Source organism: Polypterus senegalus, chromosome 7 (assembly GCF_016835505.1).
Source record: "Polypterus senegalus isolate Bchr_013 chromosome 7, ASM1683550v1, whole genome shotgun sequence".
NCBI classification, from domain to species: Eukaryota; Metazoa; Chordata; class Cladistia; order Polypteriformes; family Polypteridae; genus Polypterus; species Polypterus senegalus.
Genome location: NC_053160.1, coordinates 35,107,914 through 35,127,140, shown reverse-complemented (window position 1 = coordinate 35,127,140; position 19,227 = coordinate 35,107,914). Strand labels below are relative to the sequence as shown.

Here is a 19,227-nt window from a genome sequence, read left to right as displayed (position 1 = left end):
GAGACATCTTAAAATGAAAATGTTGGGGCTAGAGGAAAGGTTATGGAAGATGAGAGTAAATTATTTTAACACATTTTAGAATTGGACAGCTATGTTAAATTATTATTTCTGACTAGACATTAACGTCGCACTTCATTGACCCTTGACCTTCATTGACCATATATGTGTACAATGATTTAAGATATAAAAAGGTAGGGGAAGTGACAGCGAAGGTGGTAGGGGTGAGAATGGTGCCCATACGCATGAGCCGCATAGCCGCCCTGCTGCCCGCTGCTGAGAGTTGATTCTACAATCATATAAAATAAAAATAAAAAGAATAATAATTCCAGAACTCTTTACTTTTAATATAAGGCTGTAGTGCAGAGTTTCAGAGTACTATAAGTGCACCAAATTTCAGACTACAAGTTATGTGACTTTTGACCTTGACCATCCTAGGTTGACCTTTGACCTTGGATGTCAATCATCACCCCAAAAGTGGATAGTAGAGGTCATATAGTATATGTGTACCAAATTTCAGGTCAATAGGTCAAATGGTTTGCAAGCCACGGGTGATTTAAAATCCTGGACAGAAAAACGGACAGCCACAGTAGCATATTATATAAGAAGATAGGAGCACTAGGGTGTTTACTGTGTTATGCATTATGGATGTATTGAAAAATTAAACAAAATGACACCTTTTATTGGCTAACTAGAAAGATTACATTATGCAAGCTCTTTCAAGGCAACTCTGGCCCAGTCTTTCTAGTTAGCCAATAAAAGGTGTAATTTTGCTTAACTTCTCACTGTTTCTGATAGGAAAATATTACTCAAGATTATGTAGATTTGGTATTCATTATGAGACACACAAGGCATACACAATTAAAAGAAATTACAGGAAAACTTTGGGAATTAATTTTTGAGTTTACTGTGTTTATTAGGTGATGGAGAAAATGTTAGATTCATATGTCTGTTGTCTTTCACCCGCAATCTATAGGGCTGTATGTTCCGGTAATAGTAGTGTCAGTCCTCTTTATATTCTACATTACACTCTAGTAAGTCTGTGGCAGTAATAATGCAAAACTTTGTAATTAAAAAATAAAAATAATTAAAAATCATTAAAACAATGATAAAAGTGTAAGAAAGAATACAACTACTGTACTACTAAATAATAATTAATAATAATAAAGTATTAATACTACTACTAATTATTAATAAATTATAGTAGTAACTAAACAGATGATTTAACTAACAATGCGAAAGATTTGACAATAGGGCATTATGTATTTCTAGATATTTCTCTTACTTAAGATGCAAATGAATGTGAAAAAAGCTCCTCCTCCATCCCTCTGAACTGCACTTCAGGCAGTGGTAGCATTTACCTGACCGCAGAACAGAAAACTGGCTCTTGTGGGAGTTGCTGGTGTCACAGATAATTTTCTTAGTCCTGGTCTGATATTTCTTGGTGTAGATGTCTTGGAGGTTAGTAAATGCACACCATGTAATGTGTTCAGCTGATCACACAACTCTATGCAGCCCTATTATGTACTATTCTCAAACCAGGCAGTGATACTTAGAATACTTTTGACTGTAAAGGTATAGAAGTTCTTTAGTATCTGAGAAGGCAGCCTGACACCCTTGAGGCATTTATGTGGAACAGACATTGCTGTGCCTTCTTCACCAAGGTGTTGCTGTGCCTGGACTAGGTCAGATTCTCTGTGATTTTGACACTGAGGTATCTGAAACTGTCCACCTTCGCTACTGTGCTGTTAATACTAAGGGGTGGTAATGCTTCTGCTATTTCCTCCCAAAGACCACAATCAACTACTTTGTCTTGCTGGCATTCAGAAGAAGATGGTTGCCCTTACACCAGTGTGACAGTCTCTCCACTTCATTCAGGCAAGTCTGCTCGTTGTTGTTAGATATCAGGCCTACCACAGCAGTGTCATCAGCAAGCTTGACAATAATGTTAGAGTTGTGTACAGTTGCCATACATGTAAAAGGTATATAGCAGTGGACTCAGCCTTTGTGGACCGTCTGTGTTGAGAGTGAGGGATGATGAGGTGTGGCCACCTACTTCAACCACCTGGCATCTGCCTGTCAGGAAGTTAAAATTCCATCTGTTCAATGAAGTCCTCAGCCACAGGTCCCTGAGCTTGGTGATGAGTTTAGAGGGGTTTATTGTGTTAAATACAGAGCTATAGTCTTTAAATTGAATTCACATATAGTTCTCTCTCTTTCTGTCCAGTTGGGCTAGTGCTCTATGAAGGATCAAAGTGATGGGATCCTCTGTGATCTGCTGGAACGATATGCGAACTGTAATGGATCCAGTTCTTTTGGCAGAGAAGAGCATATGTAGTTTTTGACAACAATCTTGAAGCTCTTCCTTGATTATAGGCATTAATGCGACAGGATGATAGTCATTCAGACAGATTGGATGTGACTTCTTAGTTACAGGGACAATGGTGAAACTTTTAAAGTACGTTGGTGCAATAGACTGAGTTAAGGAGAGATTAAATATTACTGTGAACACTGCTATAAACTGATCAGCACAGATCTTTAAAGTGCGCCCCAGAATCTTGTCAGGACCTGCTGCCTTTTTGGTGTTCATCTTCTTAAAAAGTTCTCCTCATGTTGTATTCCGACAAAGTGAGTGCTATTTCCTCACTGTGTAGTTCTCACACTCTAGATGTGTCAGACAGATTGCTACCATTAACGGCATTTACATCAAAGTGCCCTTAGAAATTGTTAAGCTTGTCTGCAAGAGAGGTGTCAGCACTCAATGCTGGGAATAGTTGCTTTATAGTCTGTTACTGTCCACAGACCTTGGCACATACGTCTATGATAGGACTTTTTAAATTGACTATTCACTTTCTCCAAATATAGTCATTTAGTGGCTTTCGCAGCCATCCTTACCAGCTCTGCCTTGCTAGTAAACACACCTCCTCTTTTCCACCACCTTTGCTTATTGACTGCATTGCTGAAGTTAAATCCTGGTTCTCTTCGTATTTTCTTAAATTAAACAGTGACAAAACTAAGGTTCTCCTCATTGGATCAAAATCATCATTATCCAAAACCAATAATCTTTCTCTTATTATTGATAACTCTGTTGTTTCCCCATCACCTCAATTCAAGAGTCTGGGTATCATCCTCGACAGTACTTTATCCTTCAAATCTCAGATTAATAACATCACCCGGTCTGCTTACTTCCACCTACGTAATATTAATCACATGATCCCCTCCCTAACCCCTTATACCACTGCCATTCTTGTTCACAGTCTTGTTACTTCTCGGCTGGACTACTGCTATTCACTCCTTTTTGGTCTCCCTAATAAATCTCTCCATAAGCTTCAGTTAGTCCAGAATTCTGCAGCACGCATCATTACTCGAACCTCATCTATTCACCATATTACTCCGGTCTTGCAGCAGCTCCATTGGCTCCCGATTAAGTTTCCAACTGATTTTAAGATTCTGTTATTAACATTTAAGGCCATTCATAACCTTGCCCCTCCATATCTGTCTGACCTTCTTCATGTTGCCATTTCCTCCCATAACCTTAGATCCTCTTCCTCTATCCATCTGACTGTACCTCTCGCCCGTTTAAGATGTTCTACTCCCAAGCTCTGGAATTCATTACCTGCCAAGCTTAGAAATATCAAATCATATTCATCCTTCAAATGTGAACTTAAAACGCATCTGTTTAAAATGGCTTTTTCTTTATGATTACAGTGGTTATGTTTGGTTTTAAATATTTTTGAATGTTTTTAGTCGTTTATAATTGTGTCTTTTATTTGTTTGTTCGGTGTCCTTGAGTTTTCAGAATGGCAGCTTGTATAAATAAAATGTATTATTATTAAACCTTTTCGCATGTTCATTCTGTGATAAGCCACTCCAGCTACTCATGAACCTAATTAGTGGGTTTCAGATTGTATACTATGTTTATTTAATTTTCTAGTTTAAAGTCTATTTGGATATCAAATACTTTAGATTAAAAGTAAAACAACTTCAGATATGACTCAGTAGTCTTTTTTCTATATTATAGAAACCCTTACTGTACAGAAGTGCTACATGTTTTCCATTTGGAATGTTGTCTACGTTGCAAATGGTGCTCCCCAGTATGTGATTTATTATAAAACAAAGAATTCAGCTGGGTCACATTTTTGTATGTCTTAGAATACTGAAGACTATGACCGGGGTGTCTCCCCAAATTTTTTTTTGCTCCATACTAAGGAGATTCAATATTCCTTAATCTATCATCGTTGAAAACACCAAATGCTCTTCGTGTTCTTTTTTCCATCACTCTAACTACTAGGTAAACTAGGTGTATTCACGAATAAAACTACAGCGCATAATTAAAACGGTATTATTAAGTATTCAGTGAAGTATCAAACAAAACGTATCTTTTAAGGGTTTCATAAAGCTCCATTATTAACTAACAGTTAAGTGTCAGCATAAAAAAGTAAATTCGTTTTTCAGTTTCGACTGACTATATCTATTAAACTACAAAAAAATAATGCATGTATATGTGTTTGAAATAAAAGCTTGATTTCATCAATTGCACAGTATCGAAGAATACGGAAGCGTGTGCGCTGCTCGTAACTCTTATTTACGTGGTTACACTCGTTTTAACGCAAATATTTTCGGAAACACTATTGCAGGCAGTTCATTGTTATTGCAGTATTCGCCGCGGGGGATTTTGGGAGATGTGGTTCTAGTTTCCTACATTAGGTCCATGCGTTTGAAGGGTTATTTTTTTCATATTAGAACTACTACTCCCAGAATTCCTCCCACTTTTCGTGGAAGTGATGTCAGATAAACTGAGTTCAGCATGGCGACGAACAGAACATGAATAGAGACTGGAATTATTAAAAGTAATTGTTTAATTGAGGGCATGTAAGTGCGGTTATATTTTTGATACATACAAATGAACTATGGAGCGCTATTTTACAATTCAAGTGTGTTTTAGGAATGTGCTGTACGTTCCATTGCGCGTGCATGGTCAGAAAAACTGAAGTTTGTGGTTATTTTGTAGTCCAACTAGTTACATCTAATATAAATACATACTTATTATATACATATTTCGTAGGCCGGGAATATTAAAATGTTGTTTCTGCTTGGTTTATTACATTTTAAACGATCATTACACATTTCAACATACCAAGATTGCAAACTGCCGTGACTGACCGTTATTAAGTTGTAAACGCAAATAGCCCTGTCAGTCTAATCTTTGATCTGGTATGTCAGGCATGTCCTCTTTTGGTATAATTTTGAGGTTACCTATTGAAACATACAATGTGCGTAAACACTGAACCAAAGATCCATAAATGTTCTTTAGGATTAGAAGAGGTCAAATGAATTGGTCTAATAAGTACTGTTTCCCCGGTGACATCTTTTAGGATAGTTGTGTTAATTCAATACTCTTGCTCAAATTGTCAAATTTTAATCTGCATTTTTTGTGAGGTCAGTTTGAAAACTGTTTAGAGCTGAACTAAAACATAATGTGATTATTCTTATAAATTAAGCACAGAAGTATTCAATGACTACTACATTGTTACTTTTCAAGCAAGAAGAACGTAAAAATATGATCCTTGTCCTTTGAAGTGTATATTCTTGGCCAGTAAGCTATTCTTCCAGCATTACCGTTAACATTAACTGCTTTGGTTTTCGTCCTGCAGTTCGAAGATATGGTTTAGAGTGCGTGGCCGCGAGTGTGTGATTGACTGACTGTCATCTTTAGAAGTTGTTCTTGCCTGATGGTAAACTGTGGCTCCCTGTGATCTTGACAAAGAAAAGTGATATATTGAATATGGATAACTGTTGTTTAGTTATTGCAACAAGTTGTTCATAACGTTTTCCGTAAACACTGTGCAGTTTTCCTGTCATAAATGACATGCAGTACTGACATGAACCTTTTTTTAATCATGATGCTTTGAGTTTGTTTTAGTAATATGTGGTGTGAGATGATTTTTGAATGTGAGAAAAGAGTTACAAATGAACAAGAATATATTTTGTCCTTGTTTGATTTCTATTTTACTTAAATTTTGTGTGTGTGTGTGTGAGAGAGAGAGAGAGAGAGAGATATGAATCTGATTCACTTGAATTCTCATTATCTTGACTAGATACATACAGTGCATGTGTTTGAGGTGTGTAAATAAAATTGTTTTCTTGCTTTTAGATGAATTAAAATTAATAGCTCTATTTACTGATATTGCTGACACGTTACTTTGCACAAGTGGGTTGTGAAGTGGACTGTTGTGTGGCCACAGCTATTTCACGTCTTGCAACCAGTGCTGCCAGGATAGGCGCCACTCCCATGATGACTCTAAGTTGGATTAAGCAGATTTGAGAATGTTGTGTGATAAATGTAACTGCTGAATTTTAAAATAAATGGGATGGTGCTCCAGAAAGACATGTTCATGTGTGTGTGTTTTCCATTACAGTGTTGTGGTTTGTGAACATTAGGTCCAAGCTCAGAGTCGATCCTGGACAGAATGCAGTCTGTAGTTGAGAACACTGCTGCATATAGCAGCACTCCTTTATATCAGGCAAATTTTGAGTAGCCAGTTAACCTAACATAATTGTCTTTGAGATATGGAGGAAAGCCTGAGTACCCAGATTGTATGTCCATGCATGCTTCTCATTTGTACACCTTTTTGTGTAGAAATAGACAATTGAATAGTGGAACTATGGACTGTTGATGTGTCTTTTGTTGAGTAGTACTTAGGCAACAATAGGTCAATCATCTAGAAAGAAACCTATCAAAGTAAACATTCTGACAAAACTTGTTCTAGGTAGGGCTTGGAAGCCAACACCAAACTCGGGACGCTGGGCATTGGAAGAAATTTAGCTTTGTGTGAATTCTGATTCTTGCTGGTTTCATGGCAATATTAGTATTCATTCTACAAGTTGTAAAATGTATCAAGCTGGTAATAGTGGTCTGACAGTGTGAAGTCAGTTTGCTTGGAATAAATTAGGTCATTTGATAGGAAGAGTGCAAAGTTTTATATTGTTTCATAATGTGGACACTTTCACTATTTGTATATATCTTTTTAATCCAATGTCTAGTTTTTGAGAGGTTAATGCTTCATGCCACAAGGGCTCCTACTGGGAACACGGTGTATTATTTTTGTCTTTCAACTGGGATGTGGTACATGTTGGTCAGACATGCAAGTAAAAATTTCACTACTTAATACATGTGACAATAAACTTGAATCGTTCTTTGAACATGACCGTGAATTCACCTTAATATAGTAGCCTGCTCAGTTACTATATCTAAGTACAAGGGAGCACATTTGTAATAAGGTGAGTGTAGCAGTTAGGGATGGAGGTCCATCGCCTGCTACAAAATACAATTGACATTGACCAGCTACAGTGTATACTTAAACCTATAATTGTGCAAATGGTAGCATTTGTTTCTGTTTGAGGTTAGACTATCATTTACAACATGAGTTAAAGCAGTTCCCTTGCTATGATCAAAGCAAAATCCAAATTGATATTTTCACTGTTTTATAAGGTAAAATTTCATGTTTATAATTACAGTTTTCTGTGAATTTTAAGAAGAGTATAGTGTAAATAATAACTGTAGTACAATTATTAAGACCATTGTAATTTTAATCAGATTTTCTTCTTTTTTGAAAGCCTAACAATGCCTATTATTGATATGTTGTACAGTGGAGACTTTTATTATATACTTATGATACATGGTGCAGTCAGTGTGTTCTCAATAGTGGACATTTATTTCTTATTAGCTTTTTGCAATGTAGTTTTCTTTTTAACTTTACTAAATAACTTCAAAGCACGCAAGAGCAACCAAACAGGTTGCCTCTAAAGATTGAGCTGTTAAACAATTACATGTAACATGCATGCATTAATTTCTTATTACCACCGTAGTGCTACACAATGGCCAGCCTTAAAAGTAATGGACTCTGCTTCATAGGTATTTTGCAGTGTGTTATGTAAAGTAATGCTCTAAAGTATGTATTGAGCTGCAGAATATGTAAAGTTTTTTTAGATATTAATTACCTGCAGCACTGAAATTTCGAGTATTTAACAAACATCAACATATTTTAGTATTGAAAATTAAAAAGATGGATGTGTAGATATAATGGTATTTCATTATGCCAGTATTATATTATTTTTCTAATACTAATCATCCCGCCTCCCAGATTTTCTTTTTCACTTTATTGGTCTAAACTCAATTGCTGAAATAGAAATGTGATATTTTATTTCAGAATGATTAGAAGATCAAGAATTAGTGTGAAACCTAATATTAGACCTGGTGGTAGAGGTCTGCCGTCTTCTCAAGAAACAAAAACAACATCTGATAGTCAGCCAGAGCCTGTGGAAAAAGAGTCGCAGAAGGAGGAGTCAATATGTGAACCATCAACCACAGTTTCATCAATACCTGAGGGAGAACCAGAAGGGAAACAAAGCTGCATAGAGGAAAAAGACCAACCTTCAACTGACGTGTTAGTGTTTCAGTTGTACGAAATCATTTCAGTTTCTTCTTTGGATGATTTCTGTCTGATTATCTTAAGTTGTTCCTACCAAAGAAGTGATTGCTGCTGCTGCTACTAATAATAATTCAAAGGAAAATGTTTTTATTAAAGAAATGCAACTTAAAAAATACACTCCAGTACTTGGTTTTATCCCCAATTACTAATGACCAGACCAGTAAACCATTGTTTACATAATATTTCATATTAAGTTTAATTGTTTTTGAACATGAGCAAAATATGTATTGCAATATTAAATATGGTCATTATAAGCACTATAGTTTATTAGCATCCCAAGTTATATTAATGCACGTATGTTGGATTTATTTTTTGTAAGTTTCTTACTTATCTTGGGGTGCAGTTAGATTTTTACAGTTTGCCTGGCAGGAAATAAATGTGCAGTCCAATTTTTTTTTCCATGTTTTGCTTACTCCAGCTCTTTTAAATTTAAAATTTTTGCATTTTCACTTCACTTGGGGGAAAAAAATAATTTATTTGGCTGGAGAAGACATTTTAGCTTAAGATTTTTCTGTTAGTCTTGCTACTAGGAATTGATCTATGCATAAAGACAGTTTTTGTCATCTAATGAAGTGCAAAAGCATTTTATCTCTTCTTCATTTTCTGTAATTAGGACCTATTTTTCAGTGGAAATCACTGTAATTGTTCATTACACTTCAAAGTTTTTGAATATCTGTAAGTTTATTTTGTGTATTGTAAAATTTACATCCATTTCTTTATCCCAGTGCTGTAGGTACCACCAGTCAAACCGAACATGCTTCATTTAAAAGTTCTAACACGTCAACAATACAGAGGAGAAAACGCATCTCGGCATTACCAAACTTGGCTAAACCAAGGACTGCACATGCAGCCTCCATACCTGCTGCAAAAAAGGATCTTGCACCCCAACCCCCAAGTGAAGTGCTACCAAATTCCATCCCTTCAAATGAAAATTCTTCTAGTTTACTTAAGTGTAATGAATTAAAGAAAACCAATGGAAATACTCCTGCTAAGTCACCAAGTAGACGTACCTCTGTGGGAAAACAGCAAGTTAAAGTACCAAATAAAAGAACTGATACTACAGAGGAGACTGAATCTTTGTCTGGAACATGTGTCGTACCTGGTAATTCAGATGAGACAAAGGTAGTTGAAAGTCACAAAGTACAGAGCTTGGCATCTGTTGAGAATGCAAAAACCCAAGTGAGCAGCTTCTCTGGTGAATCATCTCAGAAGATCAATACTGCATTGTCTGCTGTAAAACCACAGCTGTCCTCTGATCGGGAGAGAATCCATAAAGCACGAAAATTAAGAGAGATGCTTAAAAATGAACTGAGAAATGAAAAGGTATCATTTATTATATTCAAATTGCTTTTGGTACACTTTTTTGTTGTTTGTCCTTTTAAATTATTTTAACACTAGCAACTTGGTGTGCGCTACGCTGCGCGTTGGATGACCACAGTTGAAGGACTCAATCATAAGGACCTCTCGTCGGGTGTCTTATTGGCACGCTTTTGCCTCTTTCTTTCGTGATCACGGCGTAATCTGTCTTGTCTCTCTGTAGGGGTTTCAGTTGCCTTTCGTTGTGCCACAGAGACACGTCGTTGAGCTAATCTCTGTGAATGCTGAGTGTCCGTTTCTTGCGAGCGACTGTCATGCCTTTGCCTCTTTGCTTCGTGATCACGCTGTAATGTGTCCTCTCTTGCAGCAGCAGGTTTAGTTGCATTTTGTTTCGGCATTGTTCTGTAAGGTCTCCTCCGTACAAGTGCACATGGGTAGCTGAAGACAGAAAGGCATAGTGGGCATAGTGAAACACACGAATTGGTGACCAGGGGAACCATCCGACTCAGACACGGGGCTCGAAATACTCAAGTGCACATGTTATTTTTTTTTTTGTTATGAACTTCCCCAAAAGAGTTGATCCCTGTAAATAGTTAATAGTATATGAACAATATAATCTGTTGTAGTACGGGTGTTAATTAGCATCACACCTCATACCTGCATACACCACGTGTTTGGCTGTAACGCCAGAAGCGCGGTGGACGCTGTAAGGGTAGGTTGTGGTTTCTGTTTCTTTCATGGTTTTTTTATTTCATTTTATTGATTATTTAATAGGCAGAGGGGAGAAGACGTTAATGTGATGCTCTGTCTATTTCTTTACTTTTGTTTTGAAAAGATTTTCGGGAACAGGAAAAATAAAAGCAAAGGGGAAAGAACGGAGGGGGTAAGCAGGAATTCTGAGAGGGGATGGACTGGGGCTTTTCTACGGGGCGGCTATACAGCCAAAAGGAACGCGGACACGGACACCGCGCTGGGCTTTTATTATACAGATAACTTTAATTTGGATTTTTAACAGTTCCCTTTAATCAAGAAAGGTATTCCATTAAGAATGTTAATGATTAAATATTGATAATTTAACTTGCATTGAGTTTAAGTGGCATAAGCTTTTATGTTTATACTTAAGTTAATTGCTGTTGGCCCACGGTGGAATTTTATTGTTAAATGCAAAAAAAAAAAAAAAAAATCTCTTTTGACAAGATTTCTTTCCAAACAACATTTTAATTCTCTCTTCCTCTCTGATTTTTGATAACAAATTTTGATCCAACCTCTTGCTACATAAGCACAATGGCCTATCAACGTATATTTCAAGTGGTCAAAACTCTGGCCCCGAGATTTATTTATAGTTTTATTAAATACCTAAATTATTGGAACTTGTCGTGTATGGAAGATGAATGGTAATCTACTTGCTGAAGTATTGTTAGTATCCATCTTAATACGCAGAAGTAATATGACTTCTCTTGTATCATCACCAAATATGATTTTGTCGGCAATTGAATATTTATGCAGTTTTGCAATTTGTAAGCGTGTGACATTACATACATAGGCTTTATTTGTCGATTGCTAAAACACAACTGCATTACTAATGTTCTTAGCAGAGCAGATGTACAGTATATAAGGTACTTTATTTGAAGCGTGAGTGTTAAATTGGTTGTATTGAGATGAGAGTATTATTGTTATGTTCTCCTAATGAAGATGAAAAAAATGACATATAGATGTATGTTAAATGACATACAGTTTTAAAGAAATATGAGCGTTGCATGAAAACATCACATGAAAAAGTTGTGTGATTCAGCTAATCGTTATACAGGTATATATAGGGTAGATTTGAGAATATAAGTTTAACTGCCTTTCTGCATGTTAAAGTGCTTATGTTAACTAGAGGTGTAAGGGCAGTATTTAAGATGCATTTTGGGGGTTATGAATCATAAACATAGTGTTCAATACTTAAAAACCTTAACGACCATGCCAATGTAAAATCACCTAGTTTAAATATAAGTTGTTCTGTAACCCCCACTGTTCAAACATTTATTTTATCAGTTACATGTGGTTGATGCCTTTTATTGAACCTATCTTGTATTAAGATTAGAGATATGATGCAGCAATGAATAAAGCGCTAAACGTATCATTAAGTGTTACTGCTTACAGTCATATGAAATAGTTTGGGAACCCCTCTCAGCCTGCATAATAATTTACTCTACTTTCAACAAAAAATATAACATCGGTATGTCTTTCATTTCCTAGGAACATCGGAGTACTGGGTTGTTTTCCAAACAAAGATATTTAGTGAAGCAGTATTTACTTGTATGAAATTAAATCAAATGGGAAAAACTGGCTGTGCAAAAATTTGGGTCCCCTTGTAATTTTGCTGATTTGAATGGATGTAACTGCTCAATACTGTTTACTTGCAACATCAAATTTGTTCAGTTAGCTCATTAAGCCTTTAACGTCATAGACAGGTGTGTTCAATCATGAGAAAATGTATTTAAGGTGGCCAATTGCAAGTTGTGCTTACCTTTGACTCTCCTCTGAAGAGTGACAGCATGGAATCCTCGAAGCAACTCTCTAAAGATCTGAAAAGAAAGATTGTTCAGTATCATGGTTTAGGGGAAGGCTACAAAAAGCTGTCTCAAAGGTTTAAACCGTCAGTTTCGACTGTAGGAATGTAATCAGGAAATGGAAGGCCACAGGCACAGTTGCTGTTAAATCCAGGTCTGGCAGGCCAAGAAAAATACAGGAGTGGCATATGCACAGGATTGTGAGAATGGTTACAGACAACCCACAGATCACCTCCGAAGACCTGCAAGAACATCTTGCTGCAGATGGTGTATCTGTACATCGTTCTACAATTCAGCACAATTTGCACAAAGAAAATCTGTATGGCAGGTTGATGAGAAAGATAGCCCTTTCTGCACTCACGCCATAAAAAGATCGCTTGTTGTATGCAAATGCTTATTTAGACAAGCCAGATTTGTTTTGGAACAAAGTGCTTTCGACTGATGAGACAAAAATGGAGTTATTTGGTCATAACAAAAAGCGCTTTGTATGGCGGAACATGATCACCGCATTCCAAGAGAAACACCTGCTACTTATTGTCAAATTTGGTGGACGTTCCATCATGCAGTGGGGTTCTGTGGCTAGATCAGGGACTGGGGCCCTTGTTAAAGTCAAGGGTCAGAAGAATTCAACCCGATATCAACAAATTCTTCAGGATAATGTTCAAACATCAGTCACAAAGTTGAAGTTACGCAGGGGTTGGATATTCCAACAAGACAATGACCCAAAACACAGTTCGAAATCTACAAAGGCATCCATGCAGAGGGAGAAGCACAATGTTCTGGAATAACCGTCACAGTCCCCTGACTTGAATATCTTCGAAAATCTATGGGATGATTTGAAGCAGGCTGTCCATGCTTGGCTGCCGTCAAATTTAACTGAACTGGAGAGATTTTTTATGGAAGAATGGTCAAAAATACCTCCATCCAGAATCCAGACACTCATCAAAGGCTATAGGAGGCGTCTAGAGGCTGTTAGATTTGGAAAAGGAGGCTCAACTAAGTATTGATGTAATATCTCAGTTGGTGTGCCCAAATTTATGCACCTGTCTCATCACTTAATGTCACTGTTGAAATACTACTGTTTCCATAAGGCATGTCATATATTAAAAGGAAGTTGCTACTTTGAAAGCTTAGCCAATGATAAACAAAAATCCAAAGAATTAAGAGTGGTTTCCAAACTTTTTCATATGACTGTATGTGAAGCAGTTGTAGTAATTTTGTATATATATATTGTGGTCCCCGGCTGGGCTCCAGCCCAGGAGGACGAGAGGAGGGCTTGTGCCTCCTCCAGACCGCGAGGTGGCGTCTGTTCTGGTTATGTTGGGGGCCTCGGGTAAAGGGCTTGGAAGCCCAGCCCTGTAGGGACCCGTGGCCACCGCCAGGCGGCGCCCCGATGCCTGATTATCCCGGGAGCCTGGCACTTCCGCAACACCAGGAAGTGCCGGGGGGAAGACTTTGGAGGACACCCGGAGAGCTGCTGGGAGGACAGCCGGCACTTCCGCCATGCTGGGGTGTGGCCAAGGGAAGAATGCCGGTAACACCTGGTGCTCGTCCGGGAATCATATATAAGGGGCCAGGAAAGAAAGGCACAGAGACTGTGAGCCCTGGACTTTGGGGAATCGGTGCAAGAGGCACTGGGGTTTTGGTTTGCACGTAATTTGTAAATAGTGTAAATAAATAGTGTGTGGTGGAACTATGTTGTCCGTCTGTGTGTGTCCGGGTCAAAGTTTCAAATATATATATATATATATATATTAGATTAAGTCATATAAAAACTGCAGTGCATCTGGAAAGTATTCACAGCGCATCAGTTTTTCCACATTTTGTTATGTTACCGCCTTATTCCAAAATTGATTAAATTAATTTTTTTCCTCAGAATTCTGCACACAACACCCCATAATGACAATGTGAAAAAAGTTTACTCGAGATTTTTGCAAATTTAATAAAAATAAAAAACTGAGATATCACATTTACATAAGCATTCACAGCCTCAAGTAAACTTTTTTTCAGAATAAGGCTGTAACATAACAAAATGTGGAAAAAGTGATGCGCTGTGAATACTTTCCGGATGCACTGTAGTTGCTTTATATGACTTAATCTAATCTATAATAGTATGTATTGCACTTTTTATTCATATGCAGACTTTTTGTCTTTTTTATGCTGTGTCATTCATAGTGAGATCTAAAATAAAGGTATTTTGAAAGCAATGGACAGCATCAGAGTGTCATACAAAATACACTAAATATGGATCTTCTTCTTTCGGCTGCTCCTGTTAGGGGTCGCCACAGCGGATCATCTTCTTCCATATCTTTCTGTCCTCTGCATCTTGTTCTTTAACACCCATCACCTGCATGTCATCTCTCACCACAACCATAAACCTTCTCTTAGGCCTTCCTCTTTTTATGTTGCCTGGCAGCTCTATCCTTAGCATCCTTCTCCCAATATACTCAGCAACTCTCCTCTGCACTTGTCCAAACCAATGCAATCTCGCCTCTCTGGCTTTGTCTCCCAACCGTCCAACCTGAGTTGACCCTCTAATGTACAGTGTACTCATTTACATATTTGCAGAGCTATGGATTTCTTGGAACATTATATCAAAAGTGTTTGAGAAATGTCAAAAATTGTGTCAGATTAAAAAAAAAAAATTATATTAATTCAGAATTATCCTTAGAAACAGGGTAATGTCGTAAATGGGTGTTTTCCAAGTTTAGTATTTATACTGAAGTTTTTATAGAAGTAAACAGTAGAAGGATGACACTCTGTTTTTTATTTTTTCCATTTATTGGGAAATTGTAAGTGAAATTATCATGTAACATTTGTTTTCTTTCTGTGTTGAAAGACAAAAAAATAATACTAGCTGTTGTCAGTATGTATGTGGGGAAGAATGCACCTGTGAAGAACAAGATCTTTATGTTTTTCTATTAAGGTCTGAGCTAAAAATGCAGTGCATATTTGTAGGTGCTATTATTTAAATGTTGTACAAGGATTTCCCAAAAAGTTTAGAAACCTAATTATTTTTGTCATAATTTATCATATCTGTGAAATTACCAGAAGCGTTTAGTACTCTTAATTTTTCTGCATACTCTGTATGAAATCCAAGTGTTTTGCTACAGTGATAAAAAGAACATGCATTCTCTTCTTGCATTAATCTCAATTTTCCATTGCAGCAGCTTGCTTAATACTATAAAAATATTGTCATCCTGACTAAAACCTTTTAAGACACAGAGAGGGGAAAGTTGTAGGTAGGACCATCCTGTAGGATGGATGGAGAAGAACAGTCTACCTGAGTTTAAAATACGCATTACCACATGATGCCATTTTGAAGGTCAGCAATGCATTTTCTTGGAAAGCGCCTTGATGTGTAGCAAAAGCAGGATACTTCAGATTAATTATAGAAGAAGATGTAATTTTGACTAGAAGTAGAATTTTTTTTGCAAAATACAACGTACCATGTATTTGAGGTTTTTTAGTTACACATTCAGTATAGGGGAAAGATGTGGAGTTACAGGCACTCATTTCATAGAGAAATATATTTTATAAATTTTCAAACCATTTTCTTTCTCAGCTGAAGTTGAAAAAGAAGACCCCAGCTTTTGATGCTTGTGTACCTCTTGACCGAACCAAAATGACAATGAGAGACTTTATCTACTATTTGCCGGATAGTAATCCAATGCAGTAAGTATATTCATCCTTGGTTATCGGTACTGATACAAGGGAATGTAGATTCTAAAATTGTATGTTTCCTACAGTATTGCAGTGAATTTAATGTATTACAGTTGTTAAAGACTATAAAAAATACATACTGAAATAGAAGCTGCAAGCATTGTGATGGATTGTAAAGGTATATTTCTGAGTGCCAACAATACAGAAAAAAACTTTTTTTATTTTTAAAAAGAAATATACAATTTAAGCTGTTGCTTTATATGTGCAAAGTGAAGAGAAACAAATATTGTGAATTACATTTGTCTTTACTGTTTTTTCCTTCCTGCATCCTACTTGATTGCAACTGTTTTTTTGGAGGAGCACAACCTGACAAAATGTATAAAAAGCATGCAAAAAAAATCCATAGAGACTGTCTTAAAAGTAAACACAGACTATTAATGCTGTTATTTCTTATTCTGTCAAAGTGTGATGTCTGTTGGAGCAGCAGCAGCATTATCTCAACCTTTCAGGGGATCCCAAATACTTTATGGCATTTTAATTTTATTTTAATTCTTTTCATTTTTATTTAATATTGTTTCTTTGTATCAGTATACTGCTGCTGGATTATGTGAATTTCCCCTTGGGATTAATAAAGTATCTATCTATCTATCTATCTATCTAAAGTCAAAATATAACGGGCAAATTTGACTATTTAGATATTGGATGTTCTTAGGTTGGGCTGTAAGTGTAACAGGAAATCAGTTAAATGTCAAAGTTTTCAGTTATATTTAATTTTTCTCTTATAAAACATCAAGCATTTATAACGTTTAATGTATACATAATGAGCAGTTCTGACCTAAGTAAGCTCAAAGCATTTAGGTGCATATGAGTACAGTGTTGTCATTTAATAAACAATATGCAGAAGCAATTAAAAGGGTGAAGAATCATCATCGGCTCCATTTTTTGTTACTGCTTGTCCTGGTGAGGCTCAAGATGGCAGTATGCCAAGCAAGACTAGACTATCCTGATATCAGCCACTTTTAATTCTCTCCTGGAGTATTCCCAGACATTCAGAGGCCAGTTGAGAGAGACAGAATTCCGATAGTCTATCATACATCTGCCCCGGGTCTTCTGTTAAATGTGCTGTGCAATTTCGCCAACCATAAAATTACTGCTGATTCTACAATTCTTTAGTCAGTTTCATGGTCACCTCAACTTTCAGTTCTGAGCAAGACTCTTAAGGTATTTGCTCTCCTCCACATTGAGAAGCAGCTGAGTTATGGGAGAGGACTGTGGCCACAGCAATTTTAAGTTGTAACTGTTAACCGTTTGCATCTTTTATTATCTAAAATGGTAAAAGTGAGCAATTGCATTAAAAATCTAGGCAAATAAATCGTAATGGTCATTTGACTTCATTGTTTTACGTTTAATAGATCTTCACTGGATGATGAGCAAAGAGTGCTTGATAAAGGAATTGGACCATCTCTCACTATAGAGTAAGACTTTGTTTTTTAAATCATAGTCCTGTGTTAAAATAGTAGAGTGTTTTCTACAGCCATCATTATAACTTTCAAATGGTAAGCATTGATTTAAACCCCTCCCTATTTCTGGTTATTTGCTCAAAGTACAAACCTGATTTACAATGTGACTGTGATAGTGGATATTGTCAAGTGCTAAAATACCAGGCCATATAGAATATGGACTCTAGGATGTAATTGATAAATTTTAGAACTTTAACAATGGTACATTTATTGACAAATGTTTTGGTAAATTTTAGAACTACTGTATTACAATGATACATGTATTAAAGTGTGTAAAAATGGATCAAACTTTTTATTATTTTTTTAACTGCTATATGGTATACAGGTTCAGTGATCCTTAAACAATATTGAGGGACAAAGAGAAACTATAACTGTTGGGGGTGCTAAACACACTTTCCTGTTTTAAGGTCTCCGATCTATAGTTATTGGGGATTGGTATTAGTTTCAGTGTGCAGTTTTATCACTGCCCAACTTTTTATCTTATAGTCCCAATTGAACTAATTATTGTATCTTTAATCCCAGGAAACTAAAGAGAGTCTGTAACTTTCTCATTTTTATCTTACATTTTCTGACAAAGAATGGTGGAATGACAACTTTTTTCTAGCTTAAGCAGACAGATTGTTTGTGCATTTCTTGATCTTTTTAATCATTAATAGTCATCTGATAATTAAGTATCACTTTCAGGATTAGCCTGCTTATTCTTTGTTTTGCAAATTTCTGCTGTAATTAGAAAAGATACCAGTTATCAGTCTAGCGAGGAAGAGCAGCCTGTCTCTTTTTAAATGTTTAAATGCTCTGCAGAACACCTTTAGAGCTTGGTTCCAGCCTGCTTTTTAACTGCAGGGGTCAGATTGTAACTTTAAATTCCTCCTGTTAGGTGTACTTAAAGGCTAATTTGTACTGAATCCAGAATTTAGGACTTTCTGCCTAGACAAACTGACATAATCAGAGGAGAAAACAGAGCTTTAAGAGTGCTAACTTTCTCCTGCCAGTTTTATTGCTGTAGAAATCTTGGTATTAAAACTTGTTACACAGGGTTATAAATTTGTTTTGGAGCTCGCAACAACACTTCTGTGGTTTCTGCTGTAAGCTAAAATATATATTACCAATCCCAGTCTCTTTTTTATAGAAGCTAAAGTGCTATGAATCACAAATGAAACAACTGAATATATTCAGTGTCATTGTGATGGTCAGTAAGGGACTTGTGATTATTGTTTATTTACCACTACTTATTAAATGTTTAGTGTACATAAAATATTTTAAGTGATTAATAAGAAAGCACTAAGGTAACTATAATAGAGAACAACATTTTGAAGGAAAGCACTGGAAAGTTCTATGGATTGTCTCAAGGCTAGGTGAAACAAAACAAGTAGTCTAACAAAAAACACACTTATTTTGTGCATGTGTTCCTGCAAGTACAGTGTTTAATTGCATCCTGTACACAACCACATTCAAACTATAAACATATCTTAGTGAACATGCATTGTAGTTCTGCACAGTTATAAATAGATACGATCTGGGGGAGCAACCACGGGTGTCTCAGTACCTCCCCCAGGACGCTTGGTGGCTGATGATGGTGTCTCAGTTTCCCCCAGGGCTCCATGTGAGATGGAGTTCTCCACAGCCCTGTTGGGATCTGGGGTGGACGCCAGGGGATGCTGCATGGGTCCCTGAGCTGGCCTG

At 36.6% G+C, this 19,227-nt stretch overlaps 1 protein-coding gene across 7 annotated transcripts in view; it reads left to right on the top strand.

Annotated features, from left to right (window-relative positions):
- Positions 1–4,772: 4,772 nt before the first annotated feature.
- LOC120532460 (transcription factor TFIIIB component B'' homolog) overlaps positions 4,773–19,227 on the top strand; it is a 102,715-nt gene continuing 88,260 nt past the window's right edge. For 5 of the 7 annotated variants that reach the window (XM_039758477.1, XM_039758476.1, XM_039758480.1 and 2 more), the window contains exons 1-5: positions 4,773–4,869; positions 8,208–8,459; positions 9,215–9,812; positions 15,927–16,036; positions 17,437–17,499. In XM_039758477.1, coding sequence (XP_039614411.1) covers positions 8,209–8,459; positions 9,215–9,812; positions 15,927–16,036; positions 17,437–17,499 — 1,022 coding nt within the window. In that variant the 5' untranslated portion in view covers positions 4,773–4,869; position 8,208. The remainder of the gene's footprint in view (positions 4,870–8,207; positions 8,460–9,214; positions 9,813–15,926; positions 16,037–17,436; positions 17,500–19,227) is intronic. The other 2 variants (XM_039758478.1, XM_039758475.1) reach the window with 2 other exon arrangements.